Source organism: Rhinopithecus bieti, unplaced genomic scaffold, assembly GCF_001698545.2.
Source record: "Rhinopithecus bieti isolate Rb0 unplaced genomic scaffold, ASM169854v2 scaffold_83724, whole genome shotgun sequence".
Lineage (NCBI taxonomy): Eukaryota > Metazoa > Chordata > Mammalia > Primates > Cercopithecidae > Rhinopithecus > Rhinopithecus bieti.
The window spans coordinates 6,011-27,156 of record NW_016830538.1 but is presented as its reverse complement, the minus strand read 5'-3'; the positions used below and the strand labels follow the sequence as shown (position 1 = coordinate 27,156).

The 21,146-nt window shown below is 37.7% G+C and overlaps 1 protein-coding gene across 1 annotated transcript; it reads right to left on the bottom strand.

Moving 5' to 3' along the window:
- Window positions 1-5,383: 5,383 nt before the first annotated feature.
- LOC108524466 (transcriptional regulator ATRX-like) lies at window positions 5,384-20,660 on the bottom strand (the record flags this gene model as incomplete). Its single annotated transcript, XM_017865572.1, is given in 6 exon segments — window positions 5,384-5,829; window positions 5,831-6,063; window positions 18,507-18,635; window positions 19,111-19,206; window positions 19,489-19,614; window positions 20,462-20,660. Coding segments are annotated over 6 exon segments (826 nt in total), but the record flags the coding sequence as incomplete, so codon positions are not given.
- Window positions 20,661-21,146: the final 486 nt, after the last annotated feature.

The following is a 21,146-nucleotide window of genomic DNA, read 5'->3' as shown; positions in this document are numbered from 1 at the left end:
GGGCGGTGGTGGCACGGGGCTAGAGTTGGGGAAAGATCCTTTGGACAAGTAAAGGGAGAAAAAATCGCAGGCAGGCACTTCACTTGAGCTTAGCATATTTAGGGATAGTGTGTGCAAGACATGGGAAGAGAGGGTGGAAAAGTTGCCAATAGAATAAAAGGTTTACTTTCTTAAGAAGGATAATTAGATCCAAGCCAGCCCGCATCGCTAAAGCCTTTGAAGCCTAACCTCTCCATGCTGTATTGTTGAAAACTTACTAAGAGTTGGGGATAAACTAGTAAGACCTAAAATGGTTGTAAACCATGTCCCCCTCCTACCTTTTCTTATGTTTGGTTTTGTTTTCATTGAATGTATTCAATAGGCTAGTGTGTCTACCTGCTTTGTTACTGGCATGTGGGGACAAGCAGCTACAGAAAAAAATAAAACTTGTCTATTAGTTTTCTTAGTTTTTGTCACACAATTTGACTATAAAACCTACATCTCAAAAAAGGTGTACCACGTAGTTACGTAGGAGTCAACATAAACAAATATTGCCTATAACTCACTATAAACTTTTTCCAGACCAGACAATTTAAACATTGGTCTAATTTGGCTTTACAGTTATGAACAAGAGAGTGGTAAATCACCAATTATTTGCTTAAAAGTGGGCTTCACAAAGGTGATCTATATTTTCCTTGATGTTTTATCATGTTTGTAACCCAATCAGCCAACCAAGATACAAGAATCAGATCCTTAAACATGGTTTTTCATTTTCTGCAATGAGTTTCAAAGGCAGTAGGAAGCTCTGAGAGAGCCTCTGGGCAAAAGATAAAGGTTACAGCTAGTGGAAGTTGTAATTAGAGCCAATTACAACTTACCTGCTTTGTCATTAAAATGTCTGTCAGACCTCTCATTTTTCTACACAGAGGGAAAGAAAAGGTATAGCTTAGTAGGGGAGAGGGTTAGCCAAAGGGAAGGGATTTCTAGTACTGTTTACAAATGTACCCTGTAACCTTAGACAAACACATTGCCTTTTGGCTTTAGACTGTGCTTTGCTCAAAGTTTAACTGAGGGAGCTGAACAGGACTTAGGAAATCACCTGGTCTAGTCCCCTGCCCTCTAGCAGGCAAGGTATTATTATTGTCCCAATTTCTCAAATTAGATATGAAAGACCTGGAGAATTTAACTAACTAGAATATGTCTTCTGCCTCCTTAAGTGTAACAGATTTGATTTTGGTTTCACTTATAGCTTGTCATAAGAAAAATGGAATTATTCTCACTTCTCTCACAGATACGTTGTGTATAGGTTAGCACATGATAACTACAAAGCACGTTGAAACTACTAAGGAAAGCTTATAAACATAACATTACCCACAAAGATACTAGCACTTTGAATGAATGGGTCTCACAGAAATGTAACAGAAATATTTGGATTTCACTTTTTAAAGAATTGGCTTGAGAGAAGAAGTAGAATTACACTCAATGGACCAACCTCACTTTCTGCAAATGTAAAGGAGTAAAAAAAAATTAAGAAAGAATGGGAATGCCACTAATGAACATACCATTATGTTTGAGAGTGATCAGAATAAGTGAATTTTGTGTGTAAAAATCAAAATTCCGAAACAAAGCCTCCTTAGGGGAAAGTAAAATAACAGGTTTTATTATAAGTATCATTGTAAAATTCACTATCCCATACAGCCTCTAATGACTTTTTTTCCTTCTGTCCTTCATGCTTGGACCAATTATCTTCCCGTTTCCCATCTTTCTTCACCTTGCATTCTAAACTAAATTACCCTCACCCAAATAGCCATCTTTACTTGCGAAACATTATCATCTGCCTCACAAACCCTTGTTATCCTCTATACTGAATTACTCATTCAGGATTTCAAGGCTCTTTATCAATCCACTCCAATTTAGTCTCTTTCCCGATCCTTCTCTTTGTTCTCTTTCAGTACTATACTTTCTCCACATATAACTAAAACAAATTCCATCCTTGCATCTGATAAGCCATCTTTCTTCACCTTTCTTGAAAAACAACACATATATGACACGAGGAGCATAGGGATGGACCTGGGTATACTTAATAGGAAAGTCTCTTAGTAGTCATCTGATTTTCAAAGCTGAAGATTACAGCCAAGCTCCCCTATCCCTTACATGTTTCTATCAGAGAAGGGTGGAATGTTCAGGAACTTAATGTAGGGAGTGTTGCTGGGTAGAGACTACTTGTGATATGTTGTATTAAAGAGGGCCTACTTGCAGTATTTTAGGATTTGCCTCACTCCTTCATTCTTTCAATTATAGTTGTATCCTTACTATCTTTACTAATGGCCTCAATTTATATGCTGTCTTTCTTGGTGAAGGTCTGTGCAGCAGTCACTATCAAAAAGACAGATCCCTAGAGAGCAAGGAGGAAGGATGATTCCCTTAGTTCACTGGCACAATGGTATCAGGAAGGTTGTTCCAAAGAGACGGTGGTAGTATCTATCATAGTGGAATTTTATGGCAGCTCTTGGGGGTGAGCCACTATCCTGTTATTACATCCAATGCTAGTGATGTGAACAGTTTAGTTACCTGGCACATATTGAGCTTTGACACAGTATATATTTCGGATTTAAAACTTTATTCACCCCATATAATAGTATATATAAAATGTTGCGAAGATGAAAGCATTTCTGAAACTTGGTCACTCCGTGGGGACTGGCTCAGATTATAGACTTGAAAAAAATTAACGGTAGAAAAATGTTTATTCTCTAAGGATAGATTTGATTTGGAGATAGCCAAGTCACTTGAGACTGAGTCTGGTGAAATAAAGTAGTAATACCCTGAACATAATTTTTAGTATAATAGACATGTAAAAGGATTGACCTGTTTTACTGCTGAATAAGTCTCTATAGCCTCACAACATGCTACCCTCAAAGGAAACAAGGGCTACTGGGACAGATATGTAACTGCTCTTAAGAAGTTTTGTTTGGGGCACATAAATATGGATCTGATTTTATGATAATGGAGGGAAAATGAACATAGCTAAGGGAAGGCTACAAAATATTCAGCTTCTTTGGAGGCCAGATAATAAGGTTTCCATCTACCTGCTATAGCTTCTGAATGGTAAGCAGCTTTTCTATCAAGTGTGGGTTGGTAGCCCTGCTTGACTTAAAATGAGTGTTACAGTTGTTGGGAAACAGGAAATGGGGCTGGATTACACAAAGACATCCAAAACTAACACAAACACACATGGGCTTCCTGGTATGTAAATTCTCTTTGAGATTAGAGATATCCCTTTACAGAATTTAGTATAACAGATTCAATAACCAAACTTCGTGACCTCTCAATACTAAATAACTAAATGTGCAAAAGAACCACCATTATATAGGATAACAAAAGCTATACATTTTCTATGAAACATGTGCACATATTTTCAAAGCTGTGAAAATACAATAAAGAGCACAACACATTTTGGTCACTTTATTAAATGACATTAAATAGTTTAAGTTTCAACTACTAAACAGCACTTTGAATGGTGAAAACACAGATAGTATATTGTCATACTTGAATGCTTTTCTTTAAAAACACAATTCCAGTCCTTATATATATTACAAAACAGCCTTAAAGGAAGAAGTGACATCTTTTCTACAGTACTTAAGATACTCAATACAGAACTGAAAAGCAGTCTAACAGAAACAAAGGCAAGTCTTCACAGCTGTATGATTTCAGCAGCCAAAGCTGGATGATGGACTGAAACATTACTATACAACTGGGACAAAACATATACAATATCACAATACTAAGCAAAAACGCTTTACACCCAAAGAAATAAAACAGGTTACAAAATGTGGAGAATTTAGCAGGCAAAACTGTATTACAAGCAACATTTTAAATCATCATTTTAATCCATTGCAACTATTTAAAACATCTAAAACAAATATAAAATGAGCCTTTTAGTACTTTATTGATGCGATTTTTTTGTCTTTAAATATTTGTTAAAGCTTGATGTTATACTCAAAGTACATATTATGTAGCTAAAATGTCAAGTGAGAAGAGTGTATACAAAGGGGTCCAAGTTTTATTTCAAACTCTGATTTCCAATTAATCCTTCTAAGTATTATTCTCTAAGTTATAGTTTCATCCATGGTGAAAAAGGTTTAGAAGTTTGCCTAAAATTTTCACATCTATGTCTTTGAGTAAATAATTAGACCACGTTGAAAATTCCCAGGTCTAGTAAATCAGGTTTAAAATATTTAGAACTTGTAGAAATACCAACTCATAAGAGTTGGTCAGAGTGTACTGCCTTCAAATGTTTCTCATAAGTCTTGTCTTTTTCATTTTTCTAAAGTAAATACACACCTGCCTGGCCCAATTAAATAAATCTGATTACATGGCTGGCATAACATCTAAATATCCAGAATTTCTTAGTGATATGTCATCATGGGAAGGTGGGGGCGGGGTGGCTGTGGATCTACCAACCCTCACAAATTCTTTATCACAATCCTAGTGCTCTTGGACGTTTTACCACTATTCTTTCAAGATAAAAACGGCAATCTCTTAATTATCCAAACCACTCAAAGCAGTTTTAGCTAATGTTAAACTCATTCTAATTCAGTGATATCTAGAGCAAAGCCTACACCCAGTTTTCTTTTCTTTTCTTTTCTCTTTTTTCTGGAATTCTTAGGCCGTTTCGCTACATGTTATGTCATCACCTCAAAAATGGTTTTGCCATGTTGAGTTGACTCCCATAGTCAAAAACAATGTTTTCTTTAAAAATTCAAGTAACCACAATTTTACATGAATAAAATATAAGACATTTTTATAGAACTGGATTAAGAAAAACTAAAATATAATATATTTTCTAGTAAAACTTCTAGTAAAAGAGTATTGGATGAATTAATTTTGACTTAATAATTGTCTCGCAATCTAAACTAAAATAAAACAACTCTGAAACAAGTTTTAAAAAATGTAAGGAAACTGGGGTAAAAGAACATGATGAGGAGAGAAAAGAAGCGCATAGAAGCCAGTGATTCTTATCTTTCAGAGGAATTATTTCACAATACCGATAGTACTGGGATTTGTTAAAGCACATTCTTCATATGAACTTCAAGTCAGTAACGGTTCTACCATTCTGATGTTGTTTATACAACAGGGTGTGGGCCGGGCGCGGTGGCTCATACTTGTAATCCCAGCACTTTGGGAGGCTGAGGCGGGTGGATCACAAGGTCAAGAGACCAAAACCATCCTGGCCAACATGGTGAAACCCAGTCTCTACGAAAAATACGAAATTAGCCCGATGTGGTGGCACACGCCTGTAGTCCCAGCTACTCAGGAGGCTGAGGCAGGAGAATCACTTGAACCCGGGAGGTGGAGGTTGCAGTGAGCTGAGATCGCACCACTGCACTCCAGCCTGGCNAGAACTCAGCTGTGTGTTTTTCTATGTAAAGAATGAATATATAAATCTTTATTCTTTCCTAAATTTATTAACTTTATGACAATTTTATGGTTGCTAAAAGCAGGCATAAAAATTTAGAGAGGAAATCTGTGGAGCTGTTACTATTATGGAAGGACTTGTTTTCACTGAAAACAATTTGAAATATCTTCTGTACTCAATGTGTGTAAGAAGATTCTAGGCAACATCACTGACAAATGTCAGGAAGAAACGGTATGCCCTATTTTTTAAAAAAAAGTAAAACTAATATGGAAGATTGGCATTTAAGGGGACCAAACTATTTATACAGTTGAGTTCTGTTAAGTCATTGATTCCTAAAAAAATAAAAGATCTTTCTATGATTTTAACAATCCATTAAGCTTTTAGTGCAAAATCACATTGATTTCCCTTGGGAAGGTCCTGGATTTTGCTTCTCATTGGGGTGGTGCACGCTGTAATGGTGGTGGCTGCATACCACCAGCCACTGGCTGATACATTCCTCTCATATCAATCTGCTGGTAGTTAGAAGGATTCATGATCAAATTTGGAGGCTTTGGCATCATGAGGTGACCCAGTGTTGCTTGTTGATAAGTCATTTGTTGCTGTTGCTGCTGATTGTACTGCTGCTGGAGCCTTCTGTTCATAAGTATTCGCTGAACACAGCTGATTAACTATAGAGAAAAAATGGGAGTCGTTACAAGTGCATGACCTGTCTCAAAAGAGGTATCAGGTTTTGACTTAAAATCAATTTGTTAAGGGGGTACCATACCAAAAGGAAAACACATTATTGTTATCACCATTACTAATTTGATGGCATTCACAGGACCATTACTGTAGAAACCAGTTAGTAAGACCATTTACGGCTAAATTCTCTTAATGTCTTGACTATTATATTGCAAGCAGCATTTAGGTTAGTTGCTGTAGTAATGTGTTCTGTACTGTGATTAGTCTCAAGTATTAGTTACAACACTTTTTGTTAAGACTCCTTTCTTTGTCATTCTTTTGAATATTTCACATGATGACAGACAAACATTTTAGTGACAAACACCAAAGGGAAAGGCACTTGCAGTAGGAATAATTCTGACCTGGAATGTCTCAAGTTTCCTAATATAATGTAAAATCACATAACCCTACAGTACCTTCTAAGTAAAACATATGCCACAGAAATAGATTCCCTGGTGTCAACAGTTGAAATTTCCAAGTATAAGGCAGAAGGCTGGCAAACAACTGTGTTGGGAAACATGATCAAGGATCCTGGAATACGGTACCCTTTTAAAGAATTATATAGCTTAGTAGGAACCTTTGATATATATCATCCATAGCTCTACTTTTTATTCTCAAATTAAACACACTGATAAGTATGCTACTGTTTCGAGGTTGTTTAATAATGCCAAATGTGACTGGAGGCAGAGCAAGATGGCCGAATAGAAGCCTCCACTAATCGTCCTCTCCGAAGGAACTCCAAATTCAAAAACTATCTGCAAATAAAATCACCTTCATGAGAACCAAAAATCAGGTAAGCAATCACTGTACCAGATTTTAACTTCATATCACTGAAAGAGGCACTAAAGGGGTTAGGAAAGACAGTCTTTAACTGCCAATGCCAACCCTCACTCATCCCCTGGCAGCAGCCACGTGGCAGGGAGAGAGAATCTGTGTACTTGCAGGAGAGAGTATAGTGATTGTGGGACTGCATTGGAACTCAGTGCTGCCCTGTCACAGTGAAAAGAAATACCAGGCAGAACTCAGCCGGCACCCACAGAGGGAGCATTTACACCAGCCACAGCCAGAGGGAAATCACCTATCCCAGCAGGCGGAACCCGAGTTCCGACAAGCTTTGCCACTGTGGACTAAAGAGTACTGGGGGCCTAAATAAACCTGAAAGGCAATCTAGGCCACCAAGACTCCAAGTCCTGTGCTGGGCTGAAAGCCAGTGGACTTGGGGGGCACATGACCTAGTGAGACAACAGCCAGGGTGGCCAGAAGATTGCTTCTGCCACACCTTCGCAAACCCCAGGCAGCACAGCTCACAGCTCCAGGACAGACTCTTTCCTTTTGCTTGAGGAGAGGAGAGGGAAGAGTGAAGAAGACTTTGTCTTGCAGCTTGAATATCACCTCAGCCACAGTAGGATAGGGCACCAGGCAGAGTCCTGAGGCCCCTGTTTCAGGCCCTAGCTCCTGGATGACATTTCCAGACATACCCTGGGCCAGAGGAAACTCGTTCTCTTGAAGGAAATGACTCAATCCTGGCAGGATTCAACATCTGTTGTCTAAAGAGCCCTTTTAGGCCCTGAATAATCAGCAGTGGTACCCAGACAGTATTTGCAGTGGGTCTTCAGTGAGACTCAGAGACATGCTACCTTCAGGTGTGACATAGCACATTCCCAGCTGTGGACACTATGGAAAGAGACTTCTGCTTGAGAAAAGAAGAGGAAATAGTAAAGAGGACTTTGACATACAGCTTAGGTACCATCTCAGCCACAGTGGGCTAGGGTACCAAGCAGACCCTTGGGGACCCTAATTCCAGGCCTTGGCTTTTGGATGGCATTTCTGGACCTTCCCTGGGCTGGAGGGGAGCCCACTGCCCAGAAGAGAGAGACACAGTCCTGGTAGCATTTACCACAAGCTGACCGAAGAGCCCTTGGACCCTGAGTGAACATCAGCAATAGCCAGGCAATACCTGCTGTGGGCCTGGGGTGCTAGTGATCACAGGGACAGACTCCTTTGCTTGTGGAAAGGGGAGGGAAGGGTAGAAAGGATTTTGTCTTATGGCTTGGGTGCCAACTCAGCCGAAGTAGAATAGAGCTCCAGGCAGATTCCTAAACATTCTGACTCCAGGCCCTGGATCTTGGATAGCATCTTGGGACAGGCCTAGGGCTGGGGGAAATTTGCAGCCCAGAAGGGAAGAACACAAGAGCAGCTGGCTTTGCCACCTGCTGAATGTGGAGCCTTAGAGCCTTGAGCAAACAAAGGTGGAGGCCAGGCAGTAGTTACTGTGGATCTTGGGTGAGACCCACTGTTATGCAGGCTTTAGGTCTAACCCAGTGTGGTCCCCGTGAAGGGAACCAGAGGGGTGGTTGTGTCACCTCTCCACCAGCTTTCCAGACAGCTTAGCACAGACAGAGATTCTGTTTGGGAAAAAGTAAGGGAAGAGAACAAGAATCTCTGCCTGGTAATCCAGACAGTTCTTCCAGATCTTATCGAAGACCACCAAGGCGGTAGCTCTATGAGTCTGCAAGATTACAACAGTCATAGTATTACCCAGTTTGGGATGCCTTCCAATGCAGATACAGATGGAGTGACCAAGAACTTAGATCACAACATCCATCTCCCTTTGAATACCTAGAAAGCCTTCCCAAGAAGGATGGGTACAAACAAGGCTAGACTACAAAGATTATAATAAATACCTAACTCTTCAATGCCCAGACACGAATCAATGTCCACAACCATCAAGACCATCCAGGAAACACGACATCACCAAACGAACTAAATAACTCCTCAGGGACCAATCCTGGAGAGACAGATACATGTGAATATATGTGACAGAGAATTCAAAATAGGTGTCTTGAGGAAATTCATGAAATTCAAGATAATATGGAGAAGAAACTGATAATCCTATCAGATAAATTTCATAAAGATATTAAAATAATTTAAAAGAATCAAGCAGAAATTCTGGAGTCAAAAAATGCAATTGACATACTAAAGAATGTATTGAGTCTCTTAATAGAGGAACTGATCAAGGAGAAGAAAGAATTAGTGAGCTTGAAGACAGGTTATTTGAAAATGTACCATCAGAGGAGACAAAAGATTTGCCCTCAAATGGGCAAATCTAAGAGTTATTGGCCTTAAAGAGGAGGCAGAGAGACAGATAGGGTATAAAGTTTATTCAAAAGCATAACAACAGAGAATTTCCCAAACCTAGAGAAAACTATCAATATTCAAGAAAAAGAAGGTTATGCAACACCAAGCACATTTAACTCAATAAAGACTATCTCCCACCATTTAATAATCAAACTCTCAACGGTCAAGGATAAAGAAAGAATCCTAAATGCAGCAAGAGAAAGGAAACAACATACAAAGGAGCTCCAATACATCTGGCAGTAGACTTTTCAGTAGAAAACTTATAGGCCAGGAGAGAGTGACATGAGATATTTAAAGGGGTGAAGGAACAAACAAACAAACAACTTTTAACCTAGAAGAATATATCTGATGAAAATATCCTTCAAAAGCAAAGGAGAAATAAAGACTTTCCCACACAAACAGAAACTGAGGAATTTCAATACCAAACCTGTCCTACAAGAAATACTAAAGGGAGTTTCTCAGTCTAAAAAAAAGGATGTTAATGAACAATGAAAAATTATATGAAGGTATAAAACTCACTGGCAAAAGAACATTAGTTTTCTCTTTGCTTGTTTGTACTTTATTTGCTTGTTTATGCAATCAGTGCTATCATCAGCTTAAAATGATGCATTATATTATTTGCAAGCCTCATGCTAACTTCAAATAAACAAACATCCAACAGATAAACAAAAAACTATAAGCAAGAAATCATACCGGGCGCGGTGGCTCAGGCCTGTGATCCCAGCACTTTGGGAGGCCAAGGTGGATGGATCACCTGAGGTCAGGAGTTCAAGACCAGCCTGGTCAACATGGTGAAACCCTGTCTCTAGTAAAGATGCGAAAATTAGCTGTGCGTGGTGGCGGGTGCTTATAATTCCAGCTACTTAGGAGGCTAAGGCAGGAGAATTGCTCAAACCCGGGAAGGCAGAGATTGCAGTAAGCTGAGATCACGCCACTGCACTCCAGCCTGGGTGACACAGTGAAACTCCATCTCAAAATAAGAAGAAGAAGAAGAAGAAAAAGAAATTAAAACATACAACCACAGAAAACTGCCTTAACTAAAAGGAAGACAGGAAGGAAGAAAAGAAGGAAGAGAGGGATCACAAAACAACCAGAAAACAAATAACAAAATGGCAGGAGTAAGTCCTAACTTATCAAGAATAATGGGGTTGGAGGCCGGGCGCGGTGGCTCACACCTGTAATCCAGCACTTTGGGATGCCGAGTGGGAGGATCACAGGTCAGGAGATTGAGACCATCCTGGTTAACGTTGTGAAACCCTGTCTCTACTAAAAATACAAAAAATTAGCCGGGCGTGGTGGTGGGTGCCTATAGTCCCAGCTACTCGGGAGGCTGAGGGAAGAGAATGGTGTGAACCTGGGAGGCGGAGCTTGCAGTGAGCCCAGATTGCACCACTGTACTCCAGCCTGGGAGACAGAGTGAGATTCTGTTTCAAAAAAAAAAAAAAAGAAGAAGAATGGGGTTGGGCAAGATGGATGACGAGATGCAGCAAGGTGGAAAAGCTGCCACCGAAAGACAAGGATGACTGGCACACTCCTAACAGATCTTCAGAGACAAGGCAATGAGAGTGGATGGAGGGAAGACACAGAAGCTTGGTTGAAGGAGGAGGAAGCTGGGAATCCTGAATGGGGCTACCGCACACCAGGACTGGTTCCTGGCCCACAAGAACTCCAGGGGAATGAGTGAGTTGAACTGGCAAGAAGCAACTGGCTCTTGCCTCGGGCCTCTGGAATTCCGGCTGGAGGAGACCCACAGCCAACATTATACTGAATGGGCAAAAGCTGCAAATATTCCTCTTGAAAACTGGCACAAGACAAGGATGCCCTCTATTACCACTCCTATTCAAAATAGTATTAGAAGTCCTGGGCAGAGCAATCAGGTGACAGAAAGAAATAAAGGTCATCCAAATAGGAAGAGAGAAAGTCAAACTATCACAGTATGCAAATTACATGATTCTGTACCTAGAAAACTCTAGTCTTGGTCCAAAAAGCTTCGTAAGCTGATAAACAACTTCAGCAATTATCGCAGGGTACAAAATCAATGTACAAAAATCAGTAGCATTCCTACACACTAACAAAAGTCAAGTAAAGAGGTAAATCAGGCATGCAATCCCATTCACAACTGCCACAAAAAGAATAAAATACCTAGGAATACAGCTAACCAGGGAGGTAAAAGGTCTCTACGGTCTTTTTTATTTTAAATTTTATTTATTTATTTATTTTTTATTATACTTTAAGTTCTAGGGTACATGTGCATAACATGCAGGTTTGTTACATATGTATACTTGTGCCATGTTGGTGTGCTGCACCCATCAACTCGTCATTTTGTACTCCAAAAGACTGCTCAAAGAAATTAGAGATGACAAAACAAATGGAAAAACATTCCATGCTCACAGATAGGAAGAATCAATATTGTTGAAATGGTCATATTGCCCAAAGCAATTTACACATTCAATGCTATTCCTATCAAACTACTAATGATATTCTTCATAAACTAGACAAAATTATTTTAAAATTCATATGGAACAACAACAACAAAAAAGGCTGAATAGCCAAAGCAATCCTAAGCAAAATGAACAAAGCTGGAGGCATTATGCTATACAACTTCAAACTATACTACAGAGCTACAGTAACCAAAACAGTGTGGTACTGGTACAAAAAAAACACACAGACCAGTGGAACTGAATAGAGAGCTCAGAAATAAGGCCACAAACTTACAACCATCTGATCTTTGACAAAGCTGACAAAAACAAGTAATGGGGAAAGGATTCCCTATTCAATAAACAGTGCTGGGGTAATTGGCTAGCCATAAACTGGACCCCCTCCTTACGCCATATACAAATTATCAACTCAAGATGCATTGAAGACTTAAATGTAAACCCCAAAACTATAAAAACCCTGGAAGACAACCTAAGCAATACAATTCTGGATATAGGAACGGGCAAAGATTTCATGATGAAGATGCCAAAAACAATTGCAACAAAAGCAAAAATGGACAAATGAGATCCAACTAAACTAAAGAGCTTCTGCACAGCAAAGGAAACCATTGACAGAGTAGAGAGACAACCTACAGATTTGCAGAAAAGTTTTGCAACCTATCCATCTAACAACTAATAACCATTATCTATAAGGAACTTAAAGAAAAATACAGGAAAATAACAACCACATTAAAAAGTGGGCAAAGGACATGAGCAGACACTTTGCAAAAGAAAACACGCACGTGGCCAACAATCACATGAAAAAAAGCTCAACATCACTGATCATTAGAGAAATGCAAATCAAAACCACAATGAGATACCTTACACCAGTCAGAATGGCCATTATTAAAAAGTCAAAAGATGCTGGTGAGTTGTAGAGAAAAAGGAATGCTTATACACTGTTGGTGGGAGTGTACATTAGTTCATCCATTGTGGAAAGCAGTGTGGCAGTTCCTCAAAGAGCTAAAAACAGAACTACTATTTAACCCTGCAATCCTATTACTGGGTATAAACTCAAAGGAATATATATCATTCTATTATAATGACACTGTATATGTTCATTGCAGCACTATCCACAAAAGCAAAAACATGGAATAAAGCTAAATGCCTATCAATGGTAGACTGGATAAAGAGAATGTGGAAATAAACAATAAAAATAAAGAAAAGGTTCAGGAGGGGTAAAAAAAAAAATCCATGTGTGTAAAGGTGTATTCTAAATGTGCCTTTCTTCCTGATACCTACAGTGACTGAAGCTCTAGATACATGTGCCCTCTGCCTACTCATACTCATGTCCCCTTATAAGGCATTCATTATGGAATGCTCCATTATCAAGTTCCACAGCAAAAATTAAGATGTTGCATCCTGTGATTTCTAAACCTCAGCTAGCAGAGCCATAGCCTCCTACTAATGCCTCTGCATTTGGTTTATTGAATGCAGCTCATCACAAAGAGTCTGACAAATTCAACATGTTATAGACAACTAGAGCTTTTCTTATTCCAACAGCAGCTGACTCAACTATTAGAAATCTCAGAGATCAAAAATCTACTTTCTCATTCTCGGTTTGTAACGCTGAGCCCAGATCTCAGCACACATCTTCAAGACTGCTGTCAACCTATTTATTTAATTTTATTAATATATTTTATAAACCTAATAATAAGTACAAGATCATGTCCTCTGCAGGAACATGGATGGAGCTGGAGGCCATTATCCTTAGCAAACTAATGCAGGAACAGGAAACCAAATACCATATGTTTTCACTAATAAGTGGGAGCTAAATGAAGAGAACACATGAACACATAGAGGGCAATAACAGACACTGGGGCTGACCAGAGGTTGGAGGCTGAGAGGAGGGAGAGGATCAGGAAAAGTAACTTATGGGTGCTAGGATTAATACCTGGGTGACAAAATAATCTGTACAACAAACCCATGACACAGATTTACCTATATAACAAACCTGTACATGTATTCATGAACTTAAAATGAAAGTTTAAAAAAAGAATAACAGTGAATATAAATGGACTAAACTCTCCAATCAAAAGACATATAGTACCTGAATGGATTTAAAAAAAAGACCCAACCATCTGTTTCCTATAAGAAATACATTGTACCTATAAAGACACATATAAAGTGAAAATAAAGGGATGAAAAAAGATATTTCATGAAAATGGAAACCAAAAAAGAGCAGGACTAGCTATACTTATATCAGACAAAATAGATTTCAAGACAAAAAACATAAAAAGAGACAAAGATGGTCATTTGTAAATATACGTGCACCCAACACTGGAGCACCAGATATAAAAAAGCAAATATTATTAGAGCTGAATAGAGAGACAGACCCCAAAATAATAGCTGAAGACGTCGACACCTCAACTTTACACATTAGACAGATCATTCAGACAGAAAATCAACAAAAAAACCAATGGACTTATTCTGCACTATAGAACAAATAGATATTTACTGGATATTTCATTCAATGGTCACAGAATATACATCCTTTTCCTTGGCACATAAATCATTCTCAAGGAAAGACCATATATTAGGCCACAAAACAAGTCTTAAAACATTCAAACAAATGAAATCATATCAAGTTTCTTCTCTGACCACATGGAATAAAACTAGAAAACAACAACAAGAGGAATTTTTGAAACTATATAAACACATGAAAATTGAACAATATGCTCCTGAATGACCAGTGGGTCAAATAAGACATTAAGAAGAAAATTGAAAAATTTCTTAAAACAAATGATAAAGGAAACACAACATACAAAAACCTATGGGATACAGCAAAGGCATTACTAAGAGGAAAGTTTACAGCTCTAAGTGCGTACATCAGAAAAGAAAAGAAACTTCAATTAAACGCCTACCAACGCATCTTAAAAAGAACTAGAAAAACAAAACAAAACCCCAGATTAGTAAAATAAATAATAAAGATCAGTGCAGAAATAAATACAAAGTTGGTTTTTTTGAGAAGATAAACAAAATTGACAAACCATTAGCCAGACTAAGAAAAAGAATGGGCTGGGTGCAGTGGCTCACGCCTGTAATGCCAGCACTTTGGGAGGCTGAGGCGGGCGGATCACGAGGGCGGGAGATCGAGACCATCCTGGCTAACATGGTGAAACCCCATCTCTACTAAAAATACAAAAAATTAGCCGGGCATGGTGGCGGGTGCCTGTAGTCCCAGCTCTCGGGAGGCCGAGGCAGGAGAATGGTGTGAACCCAGGAGGTGGAGCTTGCCTTGAGCCGAGATCGCGCCACTGCACTCCAGCTTGGACGACAGAGCGAGACTCCGTCTCAAAAAAAAAGAAGATTCAAATAAATAAAATCAGAGATCAAAAAGTAGATATTAAAACTGATACCAAAGAAATTCAAAGGAGCATTAGAGGGTCCTATGACAAACTACATGCAAACAATTGGAAAACCCAGAAGAAATGGATAAATTCCAAGACACATAAAATCTACCAAGATTGAAACACTAATAAATCTAAAATCTGAAACAGACCAGTAACAAGTAGCGAGATTAGAGCTGTAATAAAAAGTCTTGCAGCAAAGAAAAGCCTGGAAACCAATATCTTCACTGCTGAATTTTACCAAACGTTTAAAGAACTAATACCAATCTTCCTCAAACTACTGTGACAAGGAGAGGAGGAGGGAATACTTCACACACATTCTATAAGGCCAGTAACACCCTGACACCAAAATCAGACAGACACATCAAAAAAAGAAAACTACAGGGCAATATCTGAGATAAACATTCATGCAAAAATCCGCAACAAAATACTAGTAAACACAATTCAATAACACATTAAAAAGGCGTTGTTGAATATGACCAAGTGGGATTTATCCAAGGGCTTCAAGGATGACTTAACATATGCAAATCAATCAACGTGATACATCAAATAACAGAATGAAGGACAAAAACCATATGATAATTTCAACTGATGCTGAAAAAACATTTGATAATATTCAGCATCCCTTCATGATATAAATCCTCAAAAAACCGGTTATAGAAGGAACATACCTCAACACAATGAAACCCATATATTGACAGGCTCACAGCCAGTATCATACTCAATGGGGAAAAAAGTGAAAGACTTTCCTGTAAAAATTGGAACACAACAAGGACGCCAGCTTTTACCACTGTTATTCAACATAGTTCTGGAAGTCATAGCTAGAGCAATCAGACAAGAGAAAGAAATAAAGGGCATCCCAGTTGGAAAAGAAGAAGTCAAATTATTCTGTTTGCAAATGATATGATCTGGTATTTGGAAAAACCTAAAGACCACACCAAAAATATTTTAGAACTGATAAACAAACTTAGTAAAGTGGCAGCATACAAAATCAGCAGCATTTCTAAATGCCAGCAGTGAATAATCTGAAAAAGAAATTGAGAAAATAATCCCATTTACGGTAGCCACAGTCAAAATTAAATATCTAGGAATAAACTTAACGAAAGTGAAAGATGTCTACAATGAAAACTACACAATGCTGATGAAAGAAATGGAAGAGGGTACAAAAAAATGAGAAGATATTCCATGTTCATGAATTGGATAAATTAACATTGTTAAAATGTCCATATACCCAAAGCAATCTATAGATACAATGCAATCCCTATCAATATACCAATGACATTCTTCACAGAAATAAAAAAAAAAAAATCCTGAAATTTTCATGGAACCACAAAAGACCCAGAATAGGCAAAGCTGTAGTAAGCAAAAGAACAAAACTGGGGAATCATATTACCTGACTTCAAATTATACTATAGAGCTACAGTAACCAAAACAGCATGGTACTGGCATAAAAACAGACACACAGACCAAGAGAACACAAGAGAGAACCCAGAAACAAATCCACACACCAGTGAACTCATTTTTGGCACAGGTGCCATGAACATGCATTGGAGATAGGACAGTCTCATTCATAAATGGTGCTGTGGAAGCTGGATATCCATACGCAGAACAATGAAAGAAGACCCCTATCTCTTGCCATATACAACATTCAAATCAAAATGAATTAAAGACTTAAATCTAAGACCTCAAACTATGAATCCACTACAGAAAAACATTGGGCAAACTGTCCAGGACATTGAACTGGCAAGGATTTCTTGAGTAATATCTCACAAGTACAGGCAACTAAAGAAAAAATGGACAAACAGGATACCATTAAGTTAAAAAGCTTCTGCATAGCAAAGGAAACAATCAACAATGCGAAGAGACAACCCACAGAATGCGAGAAAATATTTGCAAGCCTTCCAATTGACAAGGGATTAATAACCAGAATATATTCGGAGCTGAAACAACTGCATAGAAAAAAAAATCTAATAATCAGATTTAAAAATGGGCAAAATATCTGAATAGACATTTCTCAAAAGAAGACATACGAATGGCAACCAAGCATAAGAAAAGGTACTCAACATCATCAATCATTAGATAACGCAAATCAACACTACAATGAGAGGCTGGGAATGGTCACTGACACCTGTAATCTGAACACTTTGGGAGGCTGAGGTCGGACGACTGCTTAAGACCAAGAGTTTGAGACTAGCCTGGGAAATATAGTGAGACCCTGTCTCTAGAAAACCAACCAACCAACCAAACAAAAAAGACAATGAAATATCATCTTACCCCAGTTAAAATGGCCTTTATCCAAAAGACAGAAAATAATTAATATTGGTGAGGATGTGGAGAAAAGGGAATTTGCGTACACTGTTGTTAGCAACGTATATTAGTACAAGCACTATGGCGAACAGTTGGGAGGTTCCTCAGAAAACTAAAAATAGAGGTACTATATGGTTCACCAATCCCACTGCTAGGTCTATACCCAAAAGAAAGGAAATCAGTATACTGAAGAGGTATCTGCACTCTCATGTTTATTGCAGCACTGTTTACAATATTAAGATTTGGAAGCAACCTAAGTATCAATCAACAGATGAATGAACAAAGAATACATGGTACATATACACAATGGAGTACTATTCAGCCATAAAAAAGAACGAGATACTGCCATTTGCAATAACATGCATGGAACTGGAGATCATTATGTTAAGTGAAATAAGCCAGGCATAGAAAGACAAAGTTCACATGTTCTCACTTATTTCTGGAAGCTAAAAACTAAAACAATTGAATGGGGATAGAAAATAGAATGGCTGAGAAGGGTAGCAGGGACTGGGGTAATGGGGGATGGTTAGTTAATAGGTACAAAAGTATAGTTAGAATGAATAAGATCTAGTATTTGATACCACAACAGGGTGACTACAGTCAAAAATAATTTATTGCACATTTAAAAATAACTACAAGGGTATAACTGGATTGTTTATAACACAAAGAAAGGATAAATGCTTGAGGTGATAGATATCCTTTACCCTGATGTGATTATTATGCACTGTATACCTGTATCAATATACCTTATGTGCCCCAAAATATATATACCTATTATATACTCATAAAAATTAAAAGTTAAATAAAATGCAAATGGCAAATGTGGTAAAACTCTGGCAAAAATTCCTACGTAGATGTTCAGAATATATGAGAAATAAAATTATATGGACTAGATCCTATGTAAACTTCAAGGATTCCCATTTAGGTAGCTGTTACATTTTTGTAACAAAATACATTACTTTTACTTGACATTCCTGGGTTTTTTACATTTCTTCCAGAATTATCAATGACCATCCATCCCTCCATAGTAGGAATAATTACTGATGTAGATGTCATACAAACTTATTATTATAAATTCAAGAAAATTAAACATAACCTAGAAACAGAAGTCAGAATTCTTACCATCTGTTGTTTTGTCAATACATCATTGTAGATTGCTTCTCTTCGTTTAACATCAAGCTCCTGGCTGGCTTGTCTACTTAATGCTAACGCCTGTACTTGGGGCCCTGAGAGATTCATGTTCTCCTTCCACTAAAAGAAAAATTTTCTATTTACTCCTTATTGAAGAAAAAATAATTAAGGTATTTTAAGATATTTGGGATTTTCCAAGGTCCCCCCCCTTTCTTTTATTCTTTTCTAAAGAAAAGCATGATGCAAAACAGGGTACTAAGTTGTTCACTGCTGTACCTGGACTGGCTATCTCTGGAATGAAACAATAATTTAGATTTAATTTGTGCAACTGGTAATTAAAATGTTTATGTAAACAATGCATACATTTCCATGTTTCATTTCTCAATTCTTACATTTTATCCATTTCTCTTTTGTGCCAACATCTATGTAAAATTGCTGGGTTACCGTTTGGCACTATTATCCATCCATTTTACCAGTATTTTACTATTGCAAATCAATTTATAAGATGGAAACAATTAAAAATTTTTGAAAATGGCAGTAGGGGGTGGAGGGAACAAATTTGAGGTTGGAATAAGACAATTGCCAATTAGCTTACTACAGCTGAAATTATATCTTCAAGAGGTTGAATCCTCACTGCTGTCACACTGTTTGTTGCTTCTACAACTTTTTCTCTTCCTTGATTAATGAGGTCCTAGAAGAATGCAAGAAATAAGTTATATAAGGCAGAAAGACAGCATAGTGTTAAAGTATAGGAATCCTTCCATTTGCCAATTTATAGCAGTTNCAACTGATTCCTTTGTGCTCTGAACAAACCATATTTTACAACATTATGTTGCTTCAAAACAGTCAACAAATAAAATAAAAATTTATTGGTCTATTCAGTGGTAATCTTTTGGAGAATGAACCCTCAACAACAAGGCATTTGAAATTGCCTTTAATTCATGTTAAACTACTTTTGTACTTCACAACTCACCTCCAGCTGTTGATTACTCATTGCTGACAGGGCTCCCAAATTGAAAGGAATATAAGGAGTTTGAGAGTTGAAACTGACAGGGGGTAAATTGGTCCCAGTTGGTATGTTGAAACGCATGGTCAGTCCCTAAAAACAAAAAAAATTACGCACTTTTCACATTGTGATTTAAAACTTGAAATTCTACATCACCTACTGGTTTAGAAAAGAATCCACATTCTCAGATCCAGGAAATTATTAACACTCTTCCACACACAAACAAAACACCCTTTTCACCCGAAACCAAGATCTTATTACATGGAAAGTTTTAACCCCTAAAGGTGTACTTTTTTATGATAATTCCCACAGAATGGGGGCAACTCAAAAGAATTCTGATGAGACTCTGAACATCACATTAATGTTAAAGAGGTTTGGTACAATTAGTTAGGAGTTTGAAAAGGATTCAGGTATTAGGATAAGGTTTCTCATGCTCAGGCACATTTTTGCTCAAGTGGGTTGATGTTTAAAACAGACATAGAAGGATCTTAAATAAAGCTGCTGCTGGAGCAAACGGCATTAATGTCTAATAATGAAATATTTTTGTGTTCTGATATTCAGTCAAAATTTAGATTTCATGGTATACATGCAAAGCTACATTTACTACAACCTCCAAACACTAAGCTCCTATATGTTTGTTACTACAGAGAGGGTACTGATGGGAGGTTCGTGGTGCTAAATATATGGCTTCCCACTCATCTCTCAATTCAACAAATACTAACCACAAATGGGGTTACTACTCTTTAAGTGTAAACTGTTTTCTTCTGTCTCCTCCTCCTACTCTACCACCAAAGGTAGCTGAAACCAACCCATAAAGGGGACTGTGTTCCTAAAACCCACTATATTATTATCACCTGTTTCAAATGTGACCCTTTTCTTCTTCATTGCTCTTTCAAATCACTAACATAACAAAAACGAAAACGCATTTTGCATCAACTACCTTCTTCTCTGCTTCATACTCAGCCCAAGCTGCTTTTCTTTCTTCTTCAGTCAACTCTTCTTCTTCTTTGTGGTCCAAAAGAGAATCATGTTCATGATATCCTACAATGTGTTCCTTATGTATCTGAAGGAGTTCTGCAAGTATGGTATCCTGTTTAGAGGGGTTGAAATAAGAGACAATTATTTTTCCCCTCTGGATACTATAATACCTCCATAGTTCTATGGTCAACTGTACTAGAAACTAAAACCTGATTGCTACATATATATTTCTGATATATATGACAGATTACCTAAAAAACAGCAACAAAACATGTAACACCAGTCTCTTATGTAAGACTTTCATGTTTATACAGTATGTTTTAGGCATTCAATTTTTTTTTAATTACTAGTTTTCAGATTTCAAGGTCTTTCCACCAACTTAACATTTTTTTTCACATGCATTTTATTTTGTGCTTAATTCTGAGTTGATAAATGCTCACATAAGTCTGCTTAAATTAGTGATGATATTGGATGCCTGTGCTAGAAATCAAGGCTACTCCTATTTATACATAATAAACAACCTTATTTTCACAATCATTTTAGCTGCCAACCACTATGTTAACAAAAATCTAATCTAAATTAATCTAAACAGTTATAGGACAGTTTAACTGAAACATATAGCCCTTATACTCCAACTGTAGGAAGGT